Source organism: Saimiri boliviensis, chromosome 2 (genome assembly GCF_048565385.1).
Source record: "Saimiri boliviensis isolate mSaiBol1 chromosome 2, mSaiBol1.pri, whole genome shotgun sequence".
Classification (NCBI taxonomy): Eukaryota; Metazoa; Chordata; class Mammalia; order Primates; family Cebidae; genus Saimiri; species Saimiri boliviensis.
This window is the reverse complement of record NC_133450.1, coordinates 206,094,742-206,113,887: the sequence shown is the minus strand read 5'-3', so window position 1 is coordinate 206,113,887 and position 19,146 is coordinate 206,094,742. Positions and strand designations below refer to the sequence as shown.

General features: G+C 42.6%; 1 protein-coding gene across 2 annotated transcripts; it reads right to left on the bottom strand.

The window, feature by feature from the left end:
• Positions 1 to 17: 17 nt before the first annotated feature.
• Positions 18 to 19,142, bottom strand: PRPF4 (pre-mRNA splicing tri-snRNP complex factor PRPF4). 2 transcript variants are annotated; one of them, XM_039474710.2, is made up of 14 exons: positions 19,000 to 19,142; positions 18,041 to 18,221; positions 15,869 to 16,055; positions 11,859 to 11,946; positions 11,383 to 11,462; positions 11,117 to 11,210; positions 10,212 to 10,306; positions 8,676 to 8,734; positions 8,117 to 8,240; positions 6,483 to 6,572; positions 3,923 to 4,045; positions 3,704 to 3,811; positions 3,495 to 3,613; positions 18 to 3,005 (listed from the first exon to the last, which is right to left on the bottom strand). In XM_039474710.2, exons 1-14 carry the CDS (start codon positions 19,024 to 19,026, stop codon positions 2,812 to 2,814), a joined length of 1,569 nt encoding a protein of 522 aa, XP_039330644.1. In that variant the 5' UTR covers positions 19,027 to 19,142; the 3' UTR covers positions 18 to 2,811. The 2 variants fall into 2 exon arrangements, with proteins under 2 accessions (XP_039330644.1, XP_039330645.1); XM_039474711.2 differs by having other exon boundaries at positions 18,041 to 18,218; positions 19,000 to 19,141.
• Positions 19,143 to 19,146: the final 4 nt, after the last annotated feature.

Below are 19,146 nucleotides of genomic sequence, written 5' to 3'. Positions count from 1 at the left end.
AAACAAAGAAAAACAAGTCAAAGGGAACTAATAGTAACATTTAAACCCGAGAAACTAAAAATCTTTGTTAGCACATTATATCCAAATTGCATGCTAATACACCAGTGTTCTTCATTGTTTTACATATACTACAAAGAAGGTAAAAAAATTTCTCCTCATGGAAATCTATGAAATAGAATTCATTAATACTTAAACAATAAAGTTAACCAACATAGTGTAGATCTGAGAATTTGGAAGCTTGACAACTACATAGGAAATACAACTATTTGGTTATAATTGAAATCAGATTAAAAACAGTATGTTTAGGTCAGGCGCAGCGGCTCATGCCTGTAATCCCAGCACTTTGGGAGGCCAAGGCAGAAGGATCGCGTAAGGCCAGGAATTTGAGACCAGCCTGGACAACAAAGTGAAATACTGTCTCTACAAAAAATCAAAAAAGTTAGCCAGACATGATGGCAGCCTCCTGTGATCTCAGTTACACAGGAAGAGGGGATGAGGCAGGAGAATCACTTAAGCACAGGTCAAGCCTGTGGTGAGTTGTGTTCATATTACTGCTCTCCAGCCTGGGCGACGGAGCAAGACCCTGTCTCAAAACGAAACAAAACAAACCAGTTGTTTTGGCTATATATCACATTTATAGTCTACAGAATAGAGCTGACCAAAGCCATTCTCAACCTCTCTGCAATGGCAAATGAAAAGGGATTTTTTGAGATGGGAGTCTCGCTCTGTCACCCAGGCTGGAGTGCAGTGGCATGATCTTGATTCACTGCAACCTCTGCCTCCCAGGTTTAAGCAATTCTCCTGCCTCAGGCTCCCGAGTAGCTGGGGTTACAGGTACCCACCATATGCCTGGCTAACTTTTGTAGAGACAGGGTTTCACCGTGTTGGCCAGGCTGGTCTCAAACTCCTGACCTTAGGTGATCCACACACCTTGGCCTCTCAAAGTGCTGGGATTATAGGTGTGAGCCACCATACCCGGCCTGAAAAGGGTCTTAAACATTCAAGGAAAAGAGCAAAGAAGCTCTTTTTTGTATGTCCAAGATGGAGTTTCACTCTCGTTGCCCAAGCTGCAGTATAATGGTGCCGTCTCAGCTCACCACAAACTCCATCTCCCAGAGTTTAAGCAATTCTCCTGCTTCAGCCTCCCAAGTAGCTGGGATTACAGGCGCATGCCACCATGCCCTATTTTTTTTGTATTTCTAGTCGAATCGGGGTTTCACCATGTTAGCCAGGCTGGTGTCAAACTCCTGCCCTCAGGTGATCCGCCTGCCTCGGCCTCCCAGTGTTGGGATTGATTACAAGCATGAGCCACCAGGCCTGGCCGAGAAGCCCTTTAACTCTCCTCCATAGACAACTCTTTCTTCTTCCAAATTCCTGTATTTTTTGTGAATTTACTGTGTAATTTGAGAGTTCAGAGGTTGTACAGAGAGTTCAGTTGAGGTGAAAAGAGGTGCATGACAAATTAGAATCATAATTGAGTCCAGACCTGGCTGATAGTCTGGCCCACAATGTAAACAGCCCTCTATTTTAAAAAAATTGTTAACAAGGTGCTTATTAAGGAGACAGAAATCGAAGTAATCCATATTTGAGATCCATTACATCCCAAATCAGAAAAAGTAGACCTCTATAGACCAATGGTTAGGATTCAGAAAATGCTTTAACTATAGAAAATAATTATTTATAGGGTAGTTTTTGTAACAGGATTTTACTGTAGCAAATACGGAAGTACATCCTTTAAATAACCAACAGAAAGGAGCTTGTAGAGACATCATGTTTGCTTTCTAAACGTTTGTTTGAATCCTGACACATTGTTTTGCTTTAAGGTAACATGAAGGTTGCCAAACTTCAAAGTAAAGTAAAAGATATTTTCTGACGAAGCAAATGTTCCGTTCAGTTTCCTGATGCAGTCAGCATTCCAAGCAAACACAACAGGAAGAGGTCAGTCTTCTTCGCTGCATAGCCGTCGGGGTAGCTGCAGTCTACTGCTTCACTTCCCATTCTCCAAGGAAAAGAAAAGTGCTCGCTGTTACGCACTGTTTAACCAAGGAGTGGTGAGAGGTGCCTCTTTACCGAGGGCTTCTAGACTCTATCTAGTTCAGCCACCTTGTTCTCTGGGTCACATGCAGTCCTGAAGCACGTACCATGCTATGGAAAACCAAGTTTCAAGAATTAAAAATGCAGAGTCAGTCACAATCCTGAGTGCTGTGAGGAAGGCTATAGGGCATTCAAACAAAGTATTTTTTTTTTTTTTTTAAGAGACAGGGTCTTACTCTGTCACGCAGGCTATAGTGCAATGGCGTGATCTCACCTCACTGCAACCTCTGTCTCCCAGCCTTAAGTGATCCTCCCACCTCAGTCTCCCGAGTAGCTGGGACCACAGGCACAAGCTACCGCGCCCGGCTAATTTTTAAATTTTTTTGTAGAGATGGCATTTTGCTATGTTGCCCAGGCTAGTCTTGAACTCCTGACCTCAAGTAGTCTGCCTGCCTTGGCCTCCCAAAGTACTAGGATTGCAGGCATGAGCCACCACGCCCAGCCAAACAAAAGATAAATGAAAACAATGTCTACACAGTTTGTGGCAGGGCGTAAAAAGGAGAAATAAATTTTCAACCATGAGAGGGGTTCACCATCACCTAGGGACTGGGCTGCCTGCCTGGAGTGGGGGCTGACATGGAAATCCAATTCTACAGAGGGTCTACACATGGTAATTGGCAGAAAACATGATATAACTAAACACTTCAATTCATCTCTTTTGAGGAAATAGCTCCTTAGAGAGAGCTTGAGGTTCAAGTCCTTTTTCCATTGTCTTGTCTATTCAGCCATCCACAGCTTGAAGGTCCTGTCATATGAGCAAGTGGCTATGAGCTGCCCATCAGAAGAAATATCTAGGCCCATCACTTTGCCTTCGTGGCCAGCCAGAGTCTTCAGCGGGGACCAGCCTGGGTGCGTCCAGATCTTGGCTGTGTTGTCATAGGCACCGGTGAGCAAGAAGTTCCCATGGATAGCTACAGAAGAAAGGGGGAATTGTTTGAGGACTTTATTCAAAAGAGCAGAAGACGACAAAATCACAAATGTCTGCAAAAACATACTATTTAAAAAAAACTTATTTCTACATTCAGAAAAAATTCAACACTGATGTTATCTTCCTACGAGGCCTCCGGGTAAAGCGGATAACCCCAGGTGCACTTAAGGGACCAAATAACAGTAAGGTCTTTTGGCACATTCCCTGACAGAGAATCTGTTCAGAATAATATTAAGGACTCAGTGCTCAGAACATCCATAGAAGAAAGAATGAAACGAAGCGCTCATGGCATGCATGCTTCCCCACAGATCTAAGCCATGGCAGGGGGAAGGAAATTAGAATTTGTTCCTTTAACAGTGGTCAAATTCTCTCCTGTTCTAGTTCTCAGTTAAGCTAAAGCTTGGCCTGTATTCCAGACAAACACATCCTGTTTGTCTGTGTCATTTAGATCTAAACCAGGAGGAAAGCTTACGCTCAAACTTGACACCAGTCACTAAGTTCTGATGAGCAGGGATGGTGTAGACGCAACGCCGCTGTCGAAGGTCCCACACTTTGCAGGTGTTGTCACCACTGCCGGTTGCGATGTGATAGCTGTGGATCGGATGCAGTATTGAAGTTAGAAGTAGAGGACTTTCTGACCAAGAACCCTTTTTCACCCCTCATTCACTGTGTTTATTTTACCCATTGGGGGAGAAATTTATTCCATAGATTTCTTTCAGGTGGCCTTCTAAGAACATGATGCAACGTCCTGTGCGTAGGTCCCAAACTCGACCAAATGCATCCAGTCCCCTGATAAAACAATTTATAAATGAACACTGTGAATCCAGTTCTCTGCAGAAGCAGGCATACACAAGAGGTGAGAGTACTGAGCTGCCCCTGGCTATATGGGAGAAGCCTTACCCAGTGCCAGCCAAAGAGCCATCTTGATGGAAGGCAATGTCATACACACCCATGCTGTGGCCCTCCTGATGCAGGATCTCCTCTTGAGCCTCCAAATCCCATAAGCGCCATGAACGGTCATAGCTAAAATGAAATCACACTAACAATCAACCAGCTGGTATTTATTCAGTTTCTACAACACGTAAGGTATTATAAGTCATCATAGCTTAAGTTATTAATGCTTCTGAAACTATTCATATAAACATATTAACGGGAAGCTCCTTTCTGACATAAACGATAACTCAACAACTAAGCTTATCTGTCTTAGGTGCTGAGAACCGTGGAGTAGCTGTAAACTTCTAATGCCTATTTTTTTTTGAGACAGTCTCACTCTGTTGCCCAGGCTGGAGTGCAGTGGTGCAGTCTCGGCTCACTGCAACCTCCACTTCCCAGGTTCAAGCCATTCTCCTGCCTCAGCCTCCTGAGTAGCTGGGACTATATGCGTGCACCATCATGCCTGGCTAATTTTTGTGTTTTTTGTAGAAATGGACTTTCATCATGTTGGCCAGGGTGGTCTCGAACTCCTGAGCTCAGGTGATCTGTCCACCTTGGCCTTCCAAAGTGCTGGGATTAAAGGTATGAGCCACCACGCACAACCTAGTGGCTATTTTAATAACAGGATTCCCCAAGAACGGCCCAGAAAAGACTCTGTTGCCTTCTTTCTTCCTCCACTATTTTTTTTTTGAGGCGGAGTTTCGCTCGTTACCCAGGCTGGAGAGCAATGGCGCGACCTCGGCTCACTGCAACCTCCGCCTCCTGGATTCAAGCAATTCTCCTGCCTCAGCCTCCTGAGTAGCTGGGATTACAGGCATGCGCCGCCATGGCCAGCTAATTTTTTGTATTTTTAGTAGAGACGGGGTTTCACCATGTTGACCAGGATGGTCTCGATCTCTTGACCTCGTGATCCACCCGCCTCGGCCTCCCAAAGTGCTGGGATTACAGGCTTGAGCCACCGCGCCCGACCTCCACTATTAAGTTCTTTCATTCATCAAGCATTTATACATTTACTAGGCCCTAAATTGGATGCTGGGGATACACAAATCGCTCATAACCCACACATGTATGGTCAGATGATTTTCAATAAGGGTATTAAAACAACTCCAACAGACAAAGGAAAGTCTCTTCAATACACAGTGGTAGAATTGACTATGCACATGGAGATAAAGACAAAAGAGACAAACTCAATTAAAAAAACCAGGCAAAGCATATGCCAAAGTACTCAACAGCAATAGTGATCAGGGTCATAAGAATGAAAACCATGGGATATCACTACACACCTGCTAGATTGGGCAAAATGGTAAGACTGACAACACCAAATGTTAACAGGGATGTGAAATAACCAGAATTCTGGGAATGTAAAATGGTGTAACTGGTTTGGAAAACTGGTGGGGAGTTTAGAAAAAGTTAAATATACACCTAACACCTCTACCTTGTGACCCAGCAATTGTTCTCATGTCCGCAAAAAACCTGGTACAAGAATATTTATAGCAGCTGCATTCTGACTGGCCCAAACCTGGAAACAGCCCAAGTGTCCATCGACAGGAGAATGGATAAACTATGGTACCTTCACACAAATAATAACCCCCAGCAATAAAAGGGAATTACTGATACATGCAACACGAATGCCTCTTAAAAATGTTATTCTGAGTAAAAGCCTGCCAAGATGAATTCAGGCAGGATGAATAGACATCATTAATTTATGGTGATAGAAATCAGATCAGCGGTTGCTTTGGAAGTGGGAGTTGGCTGGAAAAGGGCATGAGGGACCTTTCTGGGGCAATGGAACCGTTCACTACATTGACAGGGGTGTGGGTCACAGGAACGGTATGCATTTGTAAAGACTGATAACGCTGTACACTTAAAATAAATCCATTCCACTGTACATAAATTATAGCTTAATGGAAAAGTTTCCTAACAGATTCTAGCCTCCTTGAATTTACAGAACCAGGAAGGGAGACTTGTATACCTGCAGCATTGGTCAAGAGTGAAAAACCTTGTTTTCTGGCAATTTGTAACTCTGAACTTTCGGATTAATTGTAATTTAAAGGCAAATACAGCCAGGCGTGGTGGCTCACACCTGTAATCCCAGCACTTTGGGAGGCTGAGGTGGGCAGATCACCTGAGGTCAGGAGTTCGAGACCAGCCTAGGCAACATGGTGAAACCCCATCTCTACTAAAAATAAAAAATTAGCCGGATGTGGTGTCACATCCCTGTAGTTCCAGCTACTTGGGAGGCTGAGGCAGAAGAATCACTTGACCCTGGGAAGAGGAGGTTACAGTGAGCTGACATCATGCTATTGCACTCCATCCTGGGTGACAGAGTGAGACTCTGTCTTAAAAAAAAAAAAAAAGGCAAATATACTTATCTCTCACTATATTAAACATTCTCTGATTCTGGTTCCCTGCAGCCCAAGAAAATTCTACTTGAAAATCTCTGCTCTAAACATTTACCTGGCAGATAGCCATAAAGGGTTAACAAGATGCCACAGGCCTGTACGGATAAAAGAACAGGATGGCTCACCAGGTGGTACCCAGGAAACGTCCTGATGGATGCCACATTACCCTGGCCACACGCACTGTATGACCTTCGATATCTGCCACTGGTTCATCACTGAAAAGAAATCAAACATATAAACAATTTTACAGACATAAAATATTCATGGAATGATTAGCTTCTGTGCAGATATACCCATTTTGTACAACATGAGAGGCGAAATTGTAACTATACTTGTAAAATACTTTGACCCAATAAGCAAAATAGTCACTCTGCACCCAAAGGAGTACCTGGATTCTAGAAAGAAAACATGCTTTGGAAGAGATACAAGGACATAGAAATCACATAGTTTTGGTACAAATGGATTACATATAAAACTTTTTCAAATTTAGGCCTGTTCCAAGATCCAAATGGAAAAAGGAACTCCTAAATAGAGAGGAGGCTTAGTCTCCTTTTGGTGGCCATTAAATTCTGCTACCTAGCAACCACAAAAAGATCTGAAACATCAACAAAAGGAAATGAACATGAACTCTAAGGAGGGCAATTAAAAAGGGAACTCTGTCAATGTGCATACACAGAACAAGTCAAGGCCCTAGGGGAATAATATTGCTAAGTATTACACCAAAGCCAATTAAAACTCGACGTGCTCATAAGTGAGACCCTGTCTGGCAAAGAGTGAAGACAATACTTAGTTCTTATAAAAATCCTAGAGTAAAAACCTTCATATGTTTTCCCAAAGAAAGAAAACTAAGCAATTAAATTCAGATGTCTTTTGGTCAACAGGGTGCTTCCAAAGTTTTTTTGGGAAAAAATCATATAAACACATTTTAAAAACCTGTTGTAGTTGGAAAATATACTCTAGGTCAGGGGTCTCCAAACTTTTTACACAGGGGACCAGTTCACTGTCCCTCAGACCGTTGGAGGGCCGCCACATACTGTGCTCCTCTCACTGACCACCAATGAAAGAGGTACCCCTTCCTGAAATGCGGCAGGGGGCCGGATAAATGGCCTCAGGGGGCCGCATGCGGCCCATGGGCCGTAGTTTGGGGACGCCTGCTCTAGGTAAAGGATGATGCTATTGTGAGGAGACATCATTTCCTTGGCACCACTGCTACACAGAACCCCACTTTCCTCTCCCCTATGGCTGTTTGCTAAGAACCAATGAACTGCCAACAATATCATCTTTAGTTCATTGTTCATCTATCATGTAGGAAGTGGCTTGGGTCTTTCCGGAGTAAATGGAGCTAGGAAATAGTGGTCACTAGGCTATAGGGCAAAAATTAAGATCCAAAGTTAATAGGTAAGAAAAAACTGACATAACTCCTCTAGTAAGAAAAGACCCTAAGAATGAAATCTTCCACTTATTTCATTTACACACTAAGTTACCTTGACTCTTAGACCATCTTGGGGGTTAAATGCCAGATGTTTTTTCTTTCAAGACGGAGTCTTGCTCTGTCGCCCAGGCTGGAGTGCAGTGATACAATCTTGGCTCACTGCAACCTCCGCCTCTTGGGTTTAAGCAATTCTCCTGCCTCAGCCTTACAGGTGTGCCCACCCTGCCTGGCCTAAATGCCAGATTTTTAACCTGAGGTCCTGAGGGCCAACCAATTAAATATCTACTTTAGTGAAGGCAGTATGTACCACAGAACAGTGATATTCACCTGTCGAGACTCCAAAGCTTCACAGAGCCATCAGCTGCACAGGAGGCCAGGTTGACATCTTTTTGGTCCAAGGAAACAGTAGATTTGGGATGGAATACAATTGCTCCTACATTTGTGTTATGTCCTAAAGGAGTGTTAAGAGATGAAAGTTACAAGGTTCCTGCCTCTTTATAACCTATGTACAAATACAGACTACAATGAACATCACAGCTAAGTATATACTAGGGAACATGTGGACATACAGAGTATTAAAGTGACTATTCAACTACTAAAACATGAACTATTTTAAGTTCAGCTAATAAAGTATTTTTTTAAAAAAGAAAAACCCATTGTGTTTTTTGGTTGAGAGATGATAAAATGCCAGAGTGTGACTGGACACAAGAGAAAAGTGAATGTGTATAAAGTTGTGATAGTCCAGTCTTGCGGCCAGGGAAAACCAAGCCAAATTAAATCAAGAATTAATGCTGTGTGTACAGGGTCTAAGAGTCAAGCAGAGTTTATGGCTTAATTGAGTTCACACTGGGAAAAAGACTGAGATTTAGATAAGACTCGAACTTACCTCGAAGAGTGTGAAGGAGGTTGCAGTCAGGAACAGACCAGAGCTTGCAAAGCCCACTCCTATCAAATACAAAGGAAAGCATCTCAGCCAGGGTTGGTCTGGGAAGGAAAAGGTACCTTGGTAACATTACTAAAGGACAATCTCTTCTCACCCACAATAAACTTTACAATGGCTGACCAAAAAATAAAAGCCTTATAGTTGGAAGGTTATAGAACAAAAAGCCACCTCCAGCCCGCATGCAACCAGAGGCTTTTACTGGACTATAATTAACCCTGCATAGGTTGTCACTCTCGTTAACTTTTGGATACATTTTTGAGGGAAGGTGGGTAAATTAAACGATCTAATAATATTAATAGTGATACCATCCTTAAATACAAATAGTATTTTGCTAATTACAAAGTACTTAAATTTTTTTTTTTGAGAAAGGGTGTCACTCTGTCACCTAGGCTGGGGTGCAGTGGTGTGATCACAGCTCACTGCAGCCTCAACCTCCCAGGCTCAAGTAATTCTATCACCCCAGCCTCCTGAGTGGCTAATATTTTTAAAATTAAATAAATTTAAAAAAATTTTTTGTAGAGACAGGGTCTCACTATGTTGCCCAGGCTGGTCTCAAACTCCTGGGCTCAAGTGATCCTCCGCTTTGGCCTTCCAAAGTGCTGGGACTACAAGTGTGAGTCACTGTGTCTGGCTGGCCTTAAACTTTTTAGAGACTTCTTATTTTGGAAATTTTTCAACAAATTACTTTTATATCTATTAACTCAAATGATCTTTCTAACAGATCTGTGAAGCAGATACGGCAGGAAGGATCGTTTACCCTTTATAGTTAAGGTGATAAGGGTGGTGAGTGGACTGGTTTGTGCAGTCCCTTGGTTTTCTCCTGACCCACTCTCAAGGTCTGCCTAGTTGAGTAGCTCCTGTGCATTCAATGCTCAAAGTTTGCATTCAAAGTTTCTTTTCTCATTAGATAGCTATATCCCACAAAAAAAAACAAACTCAAACACAACAACAAGTCACCATATCCTAAGAGTTTTCTGCATATGTGGTGATAATAAAAAATTAAAACAAAGATAAACCAATAATTAATGTTTAATGAGTACTTACTACATGCCAGGCACTGTCAAGGCAAAATGCTTTACAAACACTACCTCGTCCCACTTTACAGATAAGGACACTGAAGCTTACAGGGATTAAATATCTTAGTGAGGTCAAATAACTGAAAAAGAAAACCTAGACTGAGTTATGGATACTAGGTGGTCCATAAACTCACTACTTGACATGCTCCAAAACACTAGTGTCAAGAATGTGACAGAGTGCTCTGTGTAATGGATCTCTGGGGTCACTGGTGAATAGTGAGAATAGCTAAACGAAGGCTATATTGTATTATGCAACAGGTGGAGCGCTGGCATCTGTAGTTTGGTGTGATCATGAGAAGGAAAGAAAGAGAACGCAGAAATAGATGTCTAAGACAAACACTGATTTTTTTCCTGAGCCTGTTCCCCATTTAGGAAAAAAATGTCACTGCAAAATGAAACTCACCAACAAGCTGTGGCCAGCATCTTGGAATTGGGACTAAAGTGACAGTAGGAGATAGGGCGATCATCCCCAATCTGACTGCAAAAATTATTCAAAGACTTAAAAAGAAAGAAAGAAAAAAAAAAAAAACACATATGGTGATCATTAATAGGTTAATCTATGAGTTCCTTAGCTTTTCCACCATAAATAGAACAACAAAGCAACTTTTTGGTTTTAACCCATCCCAAGATTCTTCTATGGTTTTGTGTTGTTGCTGTTAGAAGACACGTACATTGATAAATGAAGTTATCTGAAACTCCAGCACACTATTTTCTACAGTCCTTTTTTTTTCCTAGACAGAGTCTTGCTCTGTCGCCCAGGGTAGAGTATAGTGGCACGATCTTGGCTCACTGTAACCTGCACCTCCTGGGTTCAAGTGATCCTCCTGTCTCAGCCTCCCAAGTACCTGGGATTATAAGTACATGCCACAGCTGGCAAATTTTTGTACTTTTAGTAGAGACAGGGTTTCACCATGTTCACCAGGCTGTTCTCAAACTCCTGAGCTCAAGTCATCTGCCCGCCTCTGACTCCCAAAGTGCTGGGATTACAGGCATAAGCCACTGTGTCCAGCTGTTTTCTACAGTCACAACTTCTGAGTCAGTTAAATATAAACAGAAAACGCCAGAGAAATCTAAAACTTTGACATATTAACGGGGAGAATTAAGGAACAGAACCAATGGCCTCTGCTGAGTACAAAGCGCAGTAAGCTCCTGCCATGTTAACTGATGACTCCTTCCATGTCGCAACAGCTCAACTCAAGCAGGGAGGAATCACTCTGGCCGCCTCTACCTTCCCAGAGGTGGGCCAAAGTAGAAAAGTCAAACATTAAGAACCTTTAAGACGTAGGACAATCGCTGGGAGCATCTTACCCGGAGAGACTTGTGCAACTCCTGCATCTGGGAGGTCCTTGTTGTCTCAGGAATCTCCTTATGGAGTCGGGCCTCTTCCAAGCGTTTCATTGCCCTGTGACACAGAAAAATCAACACCAGGAGCAACAGGGTCGTAAACAAGGGCCCACATGTATCTCTACCCCTCAATTTCACTTAACAACCACAGTCACCATCAAGCACTCAGTTCCTGAGAGGAAACACACACCAAAAATACGCTTCCTTCTTCTACTGGAGGCTCTCCTTACCTGGGCAGTGAATAATTGGCAATCCATAGTCTCGCCACCTTCAAGCTGTTTGGTCCTTCATGATACCAGGTTTGCTGATACTGAAAGCAAATTAAGAGCAGAAAGGTCAAGTCTGAAGCATTCTACTCCTTTCATAACTGTCATTTCTCTATTTTAACTGCCCAGAAAGGAGGTGAATTTGTTAAGTAATAGGATGAACTCAGGCATATAGCTTTCTACTATATATTTTTCTATGATATGTAATTAGATGGTTATACCAGGAATACTACAAATCTTTCCTGACTGGACAACTCCCTTAGCTCCATTCATACTTACAAAGGAACCAAAACTACTCAGCAAATATTCTTGAATGGTACAGCGTTCAAAGACATTTTCCCCCATCATCTTAGCAAACCAAACCACTGAAAGAAGAAAATAAGAAACCTATCCCCTCATTTTCTTTACGTTTACACTGTGAAGTTAAAGACATGTTCTACCTCTTCTTTGGACTTCTTAGATTTCTCATCATCCTTTTTGGTCTTTTTTAAGGCATCAGTACCAACGACTGAGAGGATATTTCTTAACCTGTTAAAGAAAAAGAAAGATCAGAATTTAAACATGGTTGAGATAAGACTGTAAAAACGCACATCTAAGACGGGAACAAGCCTCTTCTATTCTCTCACCATTCAAATCACCTAGGAATCTTTTTTTTTTCTTCTTAAGAGATGGGGTCTTGTTGCCCAAGCTAGAGTGCAGTGGCACGATCATGGCTCACTGCAGCCTTGACCTCCTGGGCTTAAGTGATTCTCCTGTCCCAGCCTCCCGAGTGGCTGAGAGTACAGGTACACTGCTATACCTGACTAATTTTTAAATTTTTCTATAGAGACAAGGTCTTGCTATGTTATCCAGGCAAGTCTTGAACTTCTGGGCTCAAGCGATCCTCCTGCCTCAGCCTCCCAAGTGTTGGGATTATGTGCACAAGCCACTATGCCAGGCCCTCCAGAAACCTTCTTTAAGAGTCAAGTGGGGACACCTGAACTCCCAGTGAGATTTCTTTCAGTGGTCTCTATTTGGAAATTCCCAAAATCTAACTATAAGCAATTACTCTAGTCAGTTTAGAGTCAACCAGCCCCTACACTGCTACCACTTGGTCTGTGAAGACTGCCAACTTTCACTCTGTGCCACAAATGTACTGGATATTGACTCAGGTGCTAACTATACAATGATGACTAAGAATCAGTTCTGGATTTCAAGTAGCTTAGTCCTAGAGAAAAGACAGAGAGTACTGGCAAACTACAGTGCATTATATTAACTATCAGGACAGCAGTAAGCACAGTGCGCTAGAGGGGACTATAGAAGGGGCATCTGGCCGGGCGCGGTGGCTCAAGCCTGTAATCCCAGCACTTTGGGAGGCCGAGGCGGGTGGATCACGAGGTCAAGAGATAGAGACCATCCTGGTCAACATGGTGAAACCCCGTCTCTACTAAAAATACAAAACATTAGCTGGGCATGGTGGCACGTGCCTGTAATCCCAGCTACTCAGGAGGCTGAGGCAGGAGAATTGCTTGAACCCAGGAGGCGGAGGTTGCAGTGAGCCGAGATCGTGCCATTGCACTCCAGCCTGGGTAACAAGAGCGAAACTCCGTCACAAAAAAAAAAAAAAAAAAAAGAAGGGGCATCTAACTAGGCTTAGAGGATCAGGGAAGGCTTCATTAAAAAAAGATAATATCTAAATTAAGTCCTCAATTAATCAGGTCAAGAACGAGAAAAAGTCAGATGATTATACCAGGAATGCTATGATTCTTTAATCAAGTAAGGTCTGGAGGTAAGTAAAACATGTTGGGCTTGCAGTCACAAATAATTCAGTTTGGCTGGAGTGTGGAACATAGAAGAGGGCAGGTGAAGAATAGGGCTGCAAATGTGAGGAGGAGCCAGGTCACAAAGAATTGCTAATGCCCCTGTAATCCTGGCACTTTGGGAGGCAGAGGCAGGTGGATCATGAGGTCAAGAGATCGACCATCCTGGGCAACATGGTGAAACTCCACCTCTACTGAAAATACGAAAACTAGCTGGGTGTGGTGGCACACACCTTAGTCCCAGTTACTCGGGAGGCTGAGGCAGGAAAATTGCTTGAATTTGGGAGATGAAGGTTGCAGTGAGCCGAGATTGCACTACTGCACTCCAGCCTGGTGACAGAGCAAGACTCCATCTCAAAAAAAAAAAATTGCTAATGCCATGCTCAGGAGCATTTACTGGTGAGAAAGATCCCTGAAAACGTACAGAGAATGAATTAAAAGGGAAGAATAAGGGCAGAAAAATCAGACAGTACTGTTGTAGCAACTCTGTACGTCACAATAGTGGACTGAAATTCAGACAGTAGCAGTAGTGACGCAAAGGATCCATTTAAGGAACATAATAATGAATAAGATAGACTTTGCTGGTGGAAAAAAACAGCCTCTTATTTACTCTCAATTATTAGACAATAAAAAACCATACCTTTTGAAAAGGCTAATAAAATAACATATTATGACAGAGAATTGAGGGGGTTAGGTGTGACAAAAGGCTTCTTTGAATAGGTGGCATTTATGCTGAAACAAAAGAATAAAGTTTGACAGGGATCTAGGTTAAAAAAAGAAGAAAGGCCAGGTGCGGTGGCTCATGCCTGTAATCCCAGCACTCTGGGAGGCCGAGGTGGTCAGATCACCTGTGGTCAGGAGTTCGAGACCAGCCTGGCCAATATAGCGAAACCCCATGCCTGTAGTCCCAGCTACTTGGGAGGCTGAGGCTGGAGAATGGTTTGTATCTGGGAGGCAGAAGTTGCAGTGAGTCGAGATCAGGCTACTCCAGGCATGGGTGAGACTCTGTCACAGAAAAAAAAAGGGGGGGGGAGGGGGGCTCTAAAAGGCAAGAGAGAGCAACAAAGAGAGACCAATTATGTGGAAAGACATAAAAAGAGCTAGCATATTCTGGAAGGACCAATGTGGCTATTCCAGTAAACTGGGGAAGGGTGGTACAGGTAAGGCTGAGACCTTACAGACCATGATAAGAGTTTTTACTACAAGGATGAGAAGACAATCTAGGAGTTTAAGCAAGCAATTAACACAACGTCTGGGGCTATCACAGATTTGAAAGCAGTAAAGATATTGCAAAGAGGATAGACTGGAGGTGTATCTTGCAAGTAGAATAGACTAGATTTTGCTGATGTATTAAAAAGGAGGCTAGGTAGATTTTTAACTAAGAACTGTATGAGAATAGGAGAGAGGTGGGGAAATATTTCAATTCACATGTCTCAAGTTTGAAGTACCTGTGGGATACCTGAGCTACAATGATAGATTTGGGAATCATCAGAACACAAACAGTGAATGATGCCAAGGAAATAGATCTGATCACCAAGGGCAAGGCAAGTAGAAGGCAGACTGTAAAGGGTAGGCAGAGAAAAAGAGATTTAGAAGGTAAGTGAGAAAAATTAGCTAGTGAGAGAAGAAGAAAATCAAGAGGATTTGGTCTTAGGAGAGTGAAAGAAAGGGAGTATTTCAAGGAGGGACTGGCTGGCAGTATACTAGGGCTAGTCTTAGTAAAGGTGGGTTGGTGATATTAACAAAGAGCAATTTTAATGTGGTAGGGGTCTGTCAGTTTGCAGCAGGTTGAAGAGTAAATAATGGTAAGGACCTCAAGAGAGTAATACAAAAAACCCTTCTAACAAGCTGGATGATGAAGGAGAGATGAGGCAGTAGACAGAGATATCAGATGGGCTCCTCATAATTGTGTATGACTAGACCACAACTAAATGACTTTGCAACCTTCAGATCCCAAGAGGGCATTATCTGAGGAAGGTATCCCGATTCAATAAAATCCAAAAAACATTTATCATTGTTTTATGTCACTGATATGAATATATTTGATGTCTAAACTTTCAAAGCTCAACAACAAATGTTTATCCAATTCAAAACTCACACTGGGGAGGGGAGGCAAGGAAGCATGTTAGCATGCTCTTCACAGTCTATAAAGAAAAACTGGCCAAGTGTGGTGACTTATACTTGTAATCCCAGCACTCTGGGAAGCCAAGTTGGGTGAATCATTTGAGGTTAGGAGTTTAAAATGAGCCTGGCCAACATGGTGATACCCTGTCTCTATTAAAAATACAAAAATCAGCCAGGCGAGGTGGTGGGTGCCTGTAATCCCAGCCACTCTGGAGGCTGAGGCAGGAGAATTGCTTGAACCTGGGATGTGGAGGCTGCAGTGAGCTGAGATCATGCCATTGCACTCCAGCCTGGGTGACAGAGCAAGACTCCGTCTCAAAAAAAAAAAAAAAAGAAAAAAAGAAACATTAATAGTAGAGTAAAAATTGGCCCAAGACAGATTATGGGCTAACTCATATAAACACAGTAAGATATTGTTAACATGACTTGAGACATTCTATTAAAGTTTCAACTAAAAGATCAACTGAAATATGTACTAGAACCCTGTGATTATAATAAAGAAAAAAGTAAGTATTTAGGAAGGGTACCTTTCTCTTCTTTCAGCAGGGCCCTCTCCAAAGAGTGTGATAGGTTCCCCCAAGGCTCTAAGGCATGCCTTGACCTCCGAGTCATCTGTGGAGACATTGATCTGCCGGGCTCGCTTCCTTCTCTCAAACTCAGCCAATACTTCTGCCTGTCGCTCACTGATGTGCTCTTCAATCTCAAACACTTCTCCTATTAAAAAGAAAACAGGCAACATCAGCAGATCTTCTGATAGAGAAAGAAAGAATTTTTAGTAACCGCAGTCTGGGTATGGTAATTGTCTAATATATTACACATTTTATACTTTACTGTTTTTGAGTTTATTAAATTATGCCAAACACCTAAATCTAAATGACACAGCTTCAAAAGGGAGGAAAATGGTTCAAGCCACCTCTTGTTTCATTTATTAACTTTACACCTATATAAACACACACTTTGGCTGAGACCAGAAAGAGTACAGAACATTTTTTGCAAATGAGTTAACTAGGTTGTCTATCCAAAAGATGTAACAGAAACATTATTGTAACAGTGGCCAAAAATATTTATTCTCTAAAGCAGTCCCGGTATAGAAATACTTAATAAATAATTAACTAGTAAACTGGAAATAATTACACTGAAAATGAGAGTTTCACAACAATAAGGATTTCTGGATAATCTAGCAATAGTTTTGAAACCCACACCAAAATACAAGTGTGATTAAAAAATGAGAGGTACAGTAGTGATGTTCTGTTTAAAAACAACATAAAAAGTTAAAAAAGTTGGCCAGGTGTGGTGGCTCATGCCTGTAATCCCAGCAATTTGGAAAGCTAAGGCGGGCAGATCATGAGGTCCAGAGATAGAGATCCTGGCTAACACGGTGAAACCTCCTCTCTACTAAAAATACAAAAAGTTAGCTGGGCATGGTGGCACGTGCCTGTAGTCCCAGCTACCGGGGAGGCTGAGACAGGAGAATCGCTTGAACCCGGGAGATGGAGGTTGCAGTGAGCTGAGATTGTACCACTGCACTCCAGCCTGGGTGACGGAGCAAGACTCCACCTCAAAAAAAAAAAAAAAAAAAAAAAGTGTAAAAAGTCACTAGGCTATACTGCATGTGTTTAGAAAAGAAAACGTGTAAGAGGATCACTGAGAAACTTGACTGATGCCCTACTGCACAGGAGTCTTCACTTTATGCACTTTGGTGTTGTCTGAATTTCTTATGACAAATACGCATCATTTTATTTAAAAAATATAATGGACCTCACATTACTGGCATGGAAAGATATCCTCAATGGTATATAAAATGAAAAAGGCAGGTTATTCAACAATTTATAGATATCATGTCTTCATTTAGAGAAAAAATTACCTATTTTTATATCTGTATTAAAATTCTCAGAAAGATATACAACCAATTAATCAAAAAATACAAGATTTTCTACTTCATACCCTCATACATTGTTTGACCTATTAAAAGAAAAATAACGATTACTTTTTTTGAGATAGGGTCTTGCTGTGTTGTCCAGGCTGGAGTGCAGTGGCACAATCATGACTCACTGTATAAGCAACCTCCCACCTTAGAACCCCAATTAGCTGGGAATACATGCAACTGTCATGCCTGGCTAATTTTCTACTTTTTGTAGAGATGGGGTATCACTATTTGCCCATGCTGGTCTCGAATTCCTGGGCTCAAGCCATCCTCCCACCTCTCAGCCTCCCAAAGTGCTGGGATTACAGGTGAGCCACTGGGCTTGGCCACTATTACTTTAATAACAAAAAAAGAGATCTCAGCCAGGTGTGACTGCTCGCATCTGTAATCCCAGCACTTTGGGAGGCCGAGGTGGGCAGATCATGAGGTCAGGAGTTGAAGACCAGCCTGGGCAACATGATGAAACCCCATCTCTACTAAAAATACAAAAATTAGCTGGGTATGGTCATGCACGCCTGTAATCCCAGCTACTCAGGAGGCTGAGGCAGGAGAACTGCTTGAACCTGGGAGGTGGAGGTTGCAGTGAGCCGAGATCACGCCACTGTACTCCAGCCTAGGTGACAGGGCGAGACTCTATCTCAAAACAAAACAAAACAAACAAACAAACAAAAACAAAAAAAAATTGAAATTTTTTGACATTATAAAACTGGTGATATTTAAGTTTAGGAAGGTATTCATTACATCAAGAGGTAAAGATGGAGAATTTGCATCTTACCAGAGGTTATATTAATATTTCCAGCTTCGATTCCTGCTTTAAGTCCTTCTTTCCCCAAAATCCCAGACTCTCCTTTGGCCAGACGTTCCCTCTCCTTCTCTTCCAAACTTCCATAATAGATGTGTGGCTTCTTCACAACCGGAGCAACTAAGTCATCAGGCGCTTTAGTTTTGGTTGCCTGCTAAATCAAAGATCTGAATCAAACTAAGACTTAACCTTAACAATTTACCGGACTTCCCCAGAGGATGAAGCTCACCCTGAGTTTCACAGTCCTACTTCCTCCGTAATTGAAAGGACAAACTGGACACTGCTTAAGATGTTCTTCATTGATTTGAGGAGATGAGGGTAGGGGGAGGGTATTTCAGTCCCTCACTTTGGTTGACAGGATTGATAAAACTAGTGAGGTTCTCTTGGGTATTTTTCTATCAAAGGTTTGCCCTGGAATCTGTTTACCTCATTCTGTTGGAAGTGTGCAATGTCGTGTTTTACAATGCTTCCAGGGTTACTGCTCATCACTGGGGAAATACCAAGAATAGATGAAATAACCAAAGCGGTGCTAAAGAAGAACAAGTTACAAGATTACTAGTGTATATATTTCAAACGTTTCTAGACGTGAGGCAGTAGGAGTTAGTAGGTCTCATTAAAATTCTGAGATCTGCCAAAGGCGTTTTAAACCTTGGCCAAGACACTTCCCTATTTCAGAGCACCGTTACTGGATCAGTCGGAAGAGATGTATGCCCTCCGGGGATGTAGTGGGAGAGGTGCAAATAAGCTATAGTCCACGAAAGCGCTTAAGGATCAGGAAAACGGTGCTCCGCTGTCTAGGACACGACTGAGTCCCACAGCCTTCCTCCTCAGCCCTCCACCGCCTTCTCCCGTTCCCTAACGGCCCCTTCCCGCAAGGACCCCCTTCCCGCTTCGCGCTTTCTGCCAGTTAGCTGAGATCCCGGGCTCTGTACCGTGGAGGATGCTCGCGAGGAAGCCATGCTGGGCTCTGGAGAAAAGCTCCAGCGAAACCCTAGCTCTCCGATTCAGACCGTCCACCGCGCGCCCAGCAGAGCGGATGGGCATCACCGACCGGAAGTGCGTCACCGACCGGACGTGTG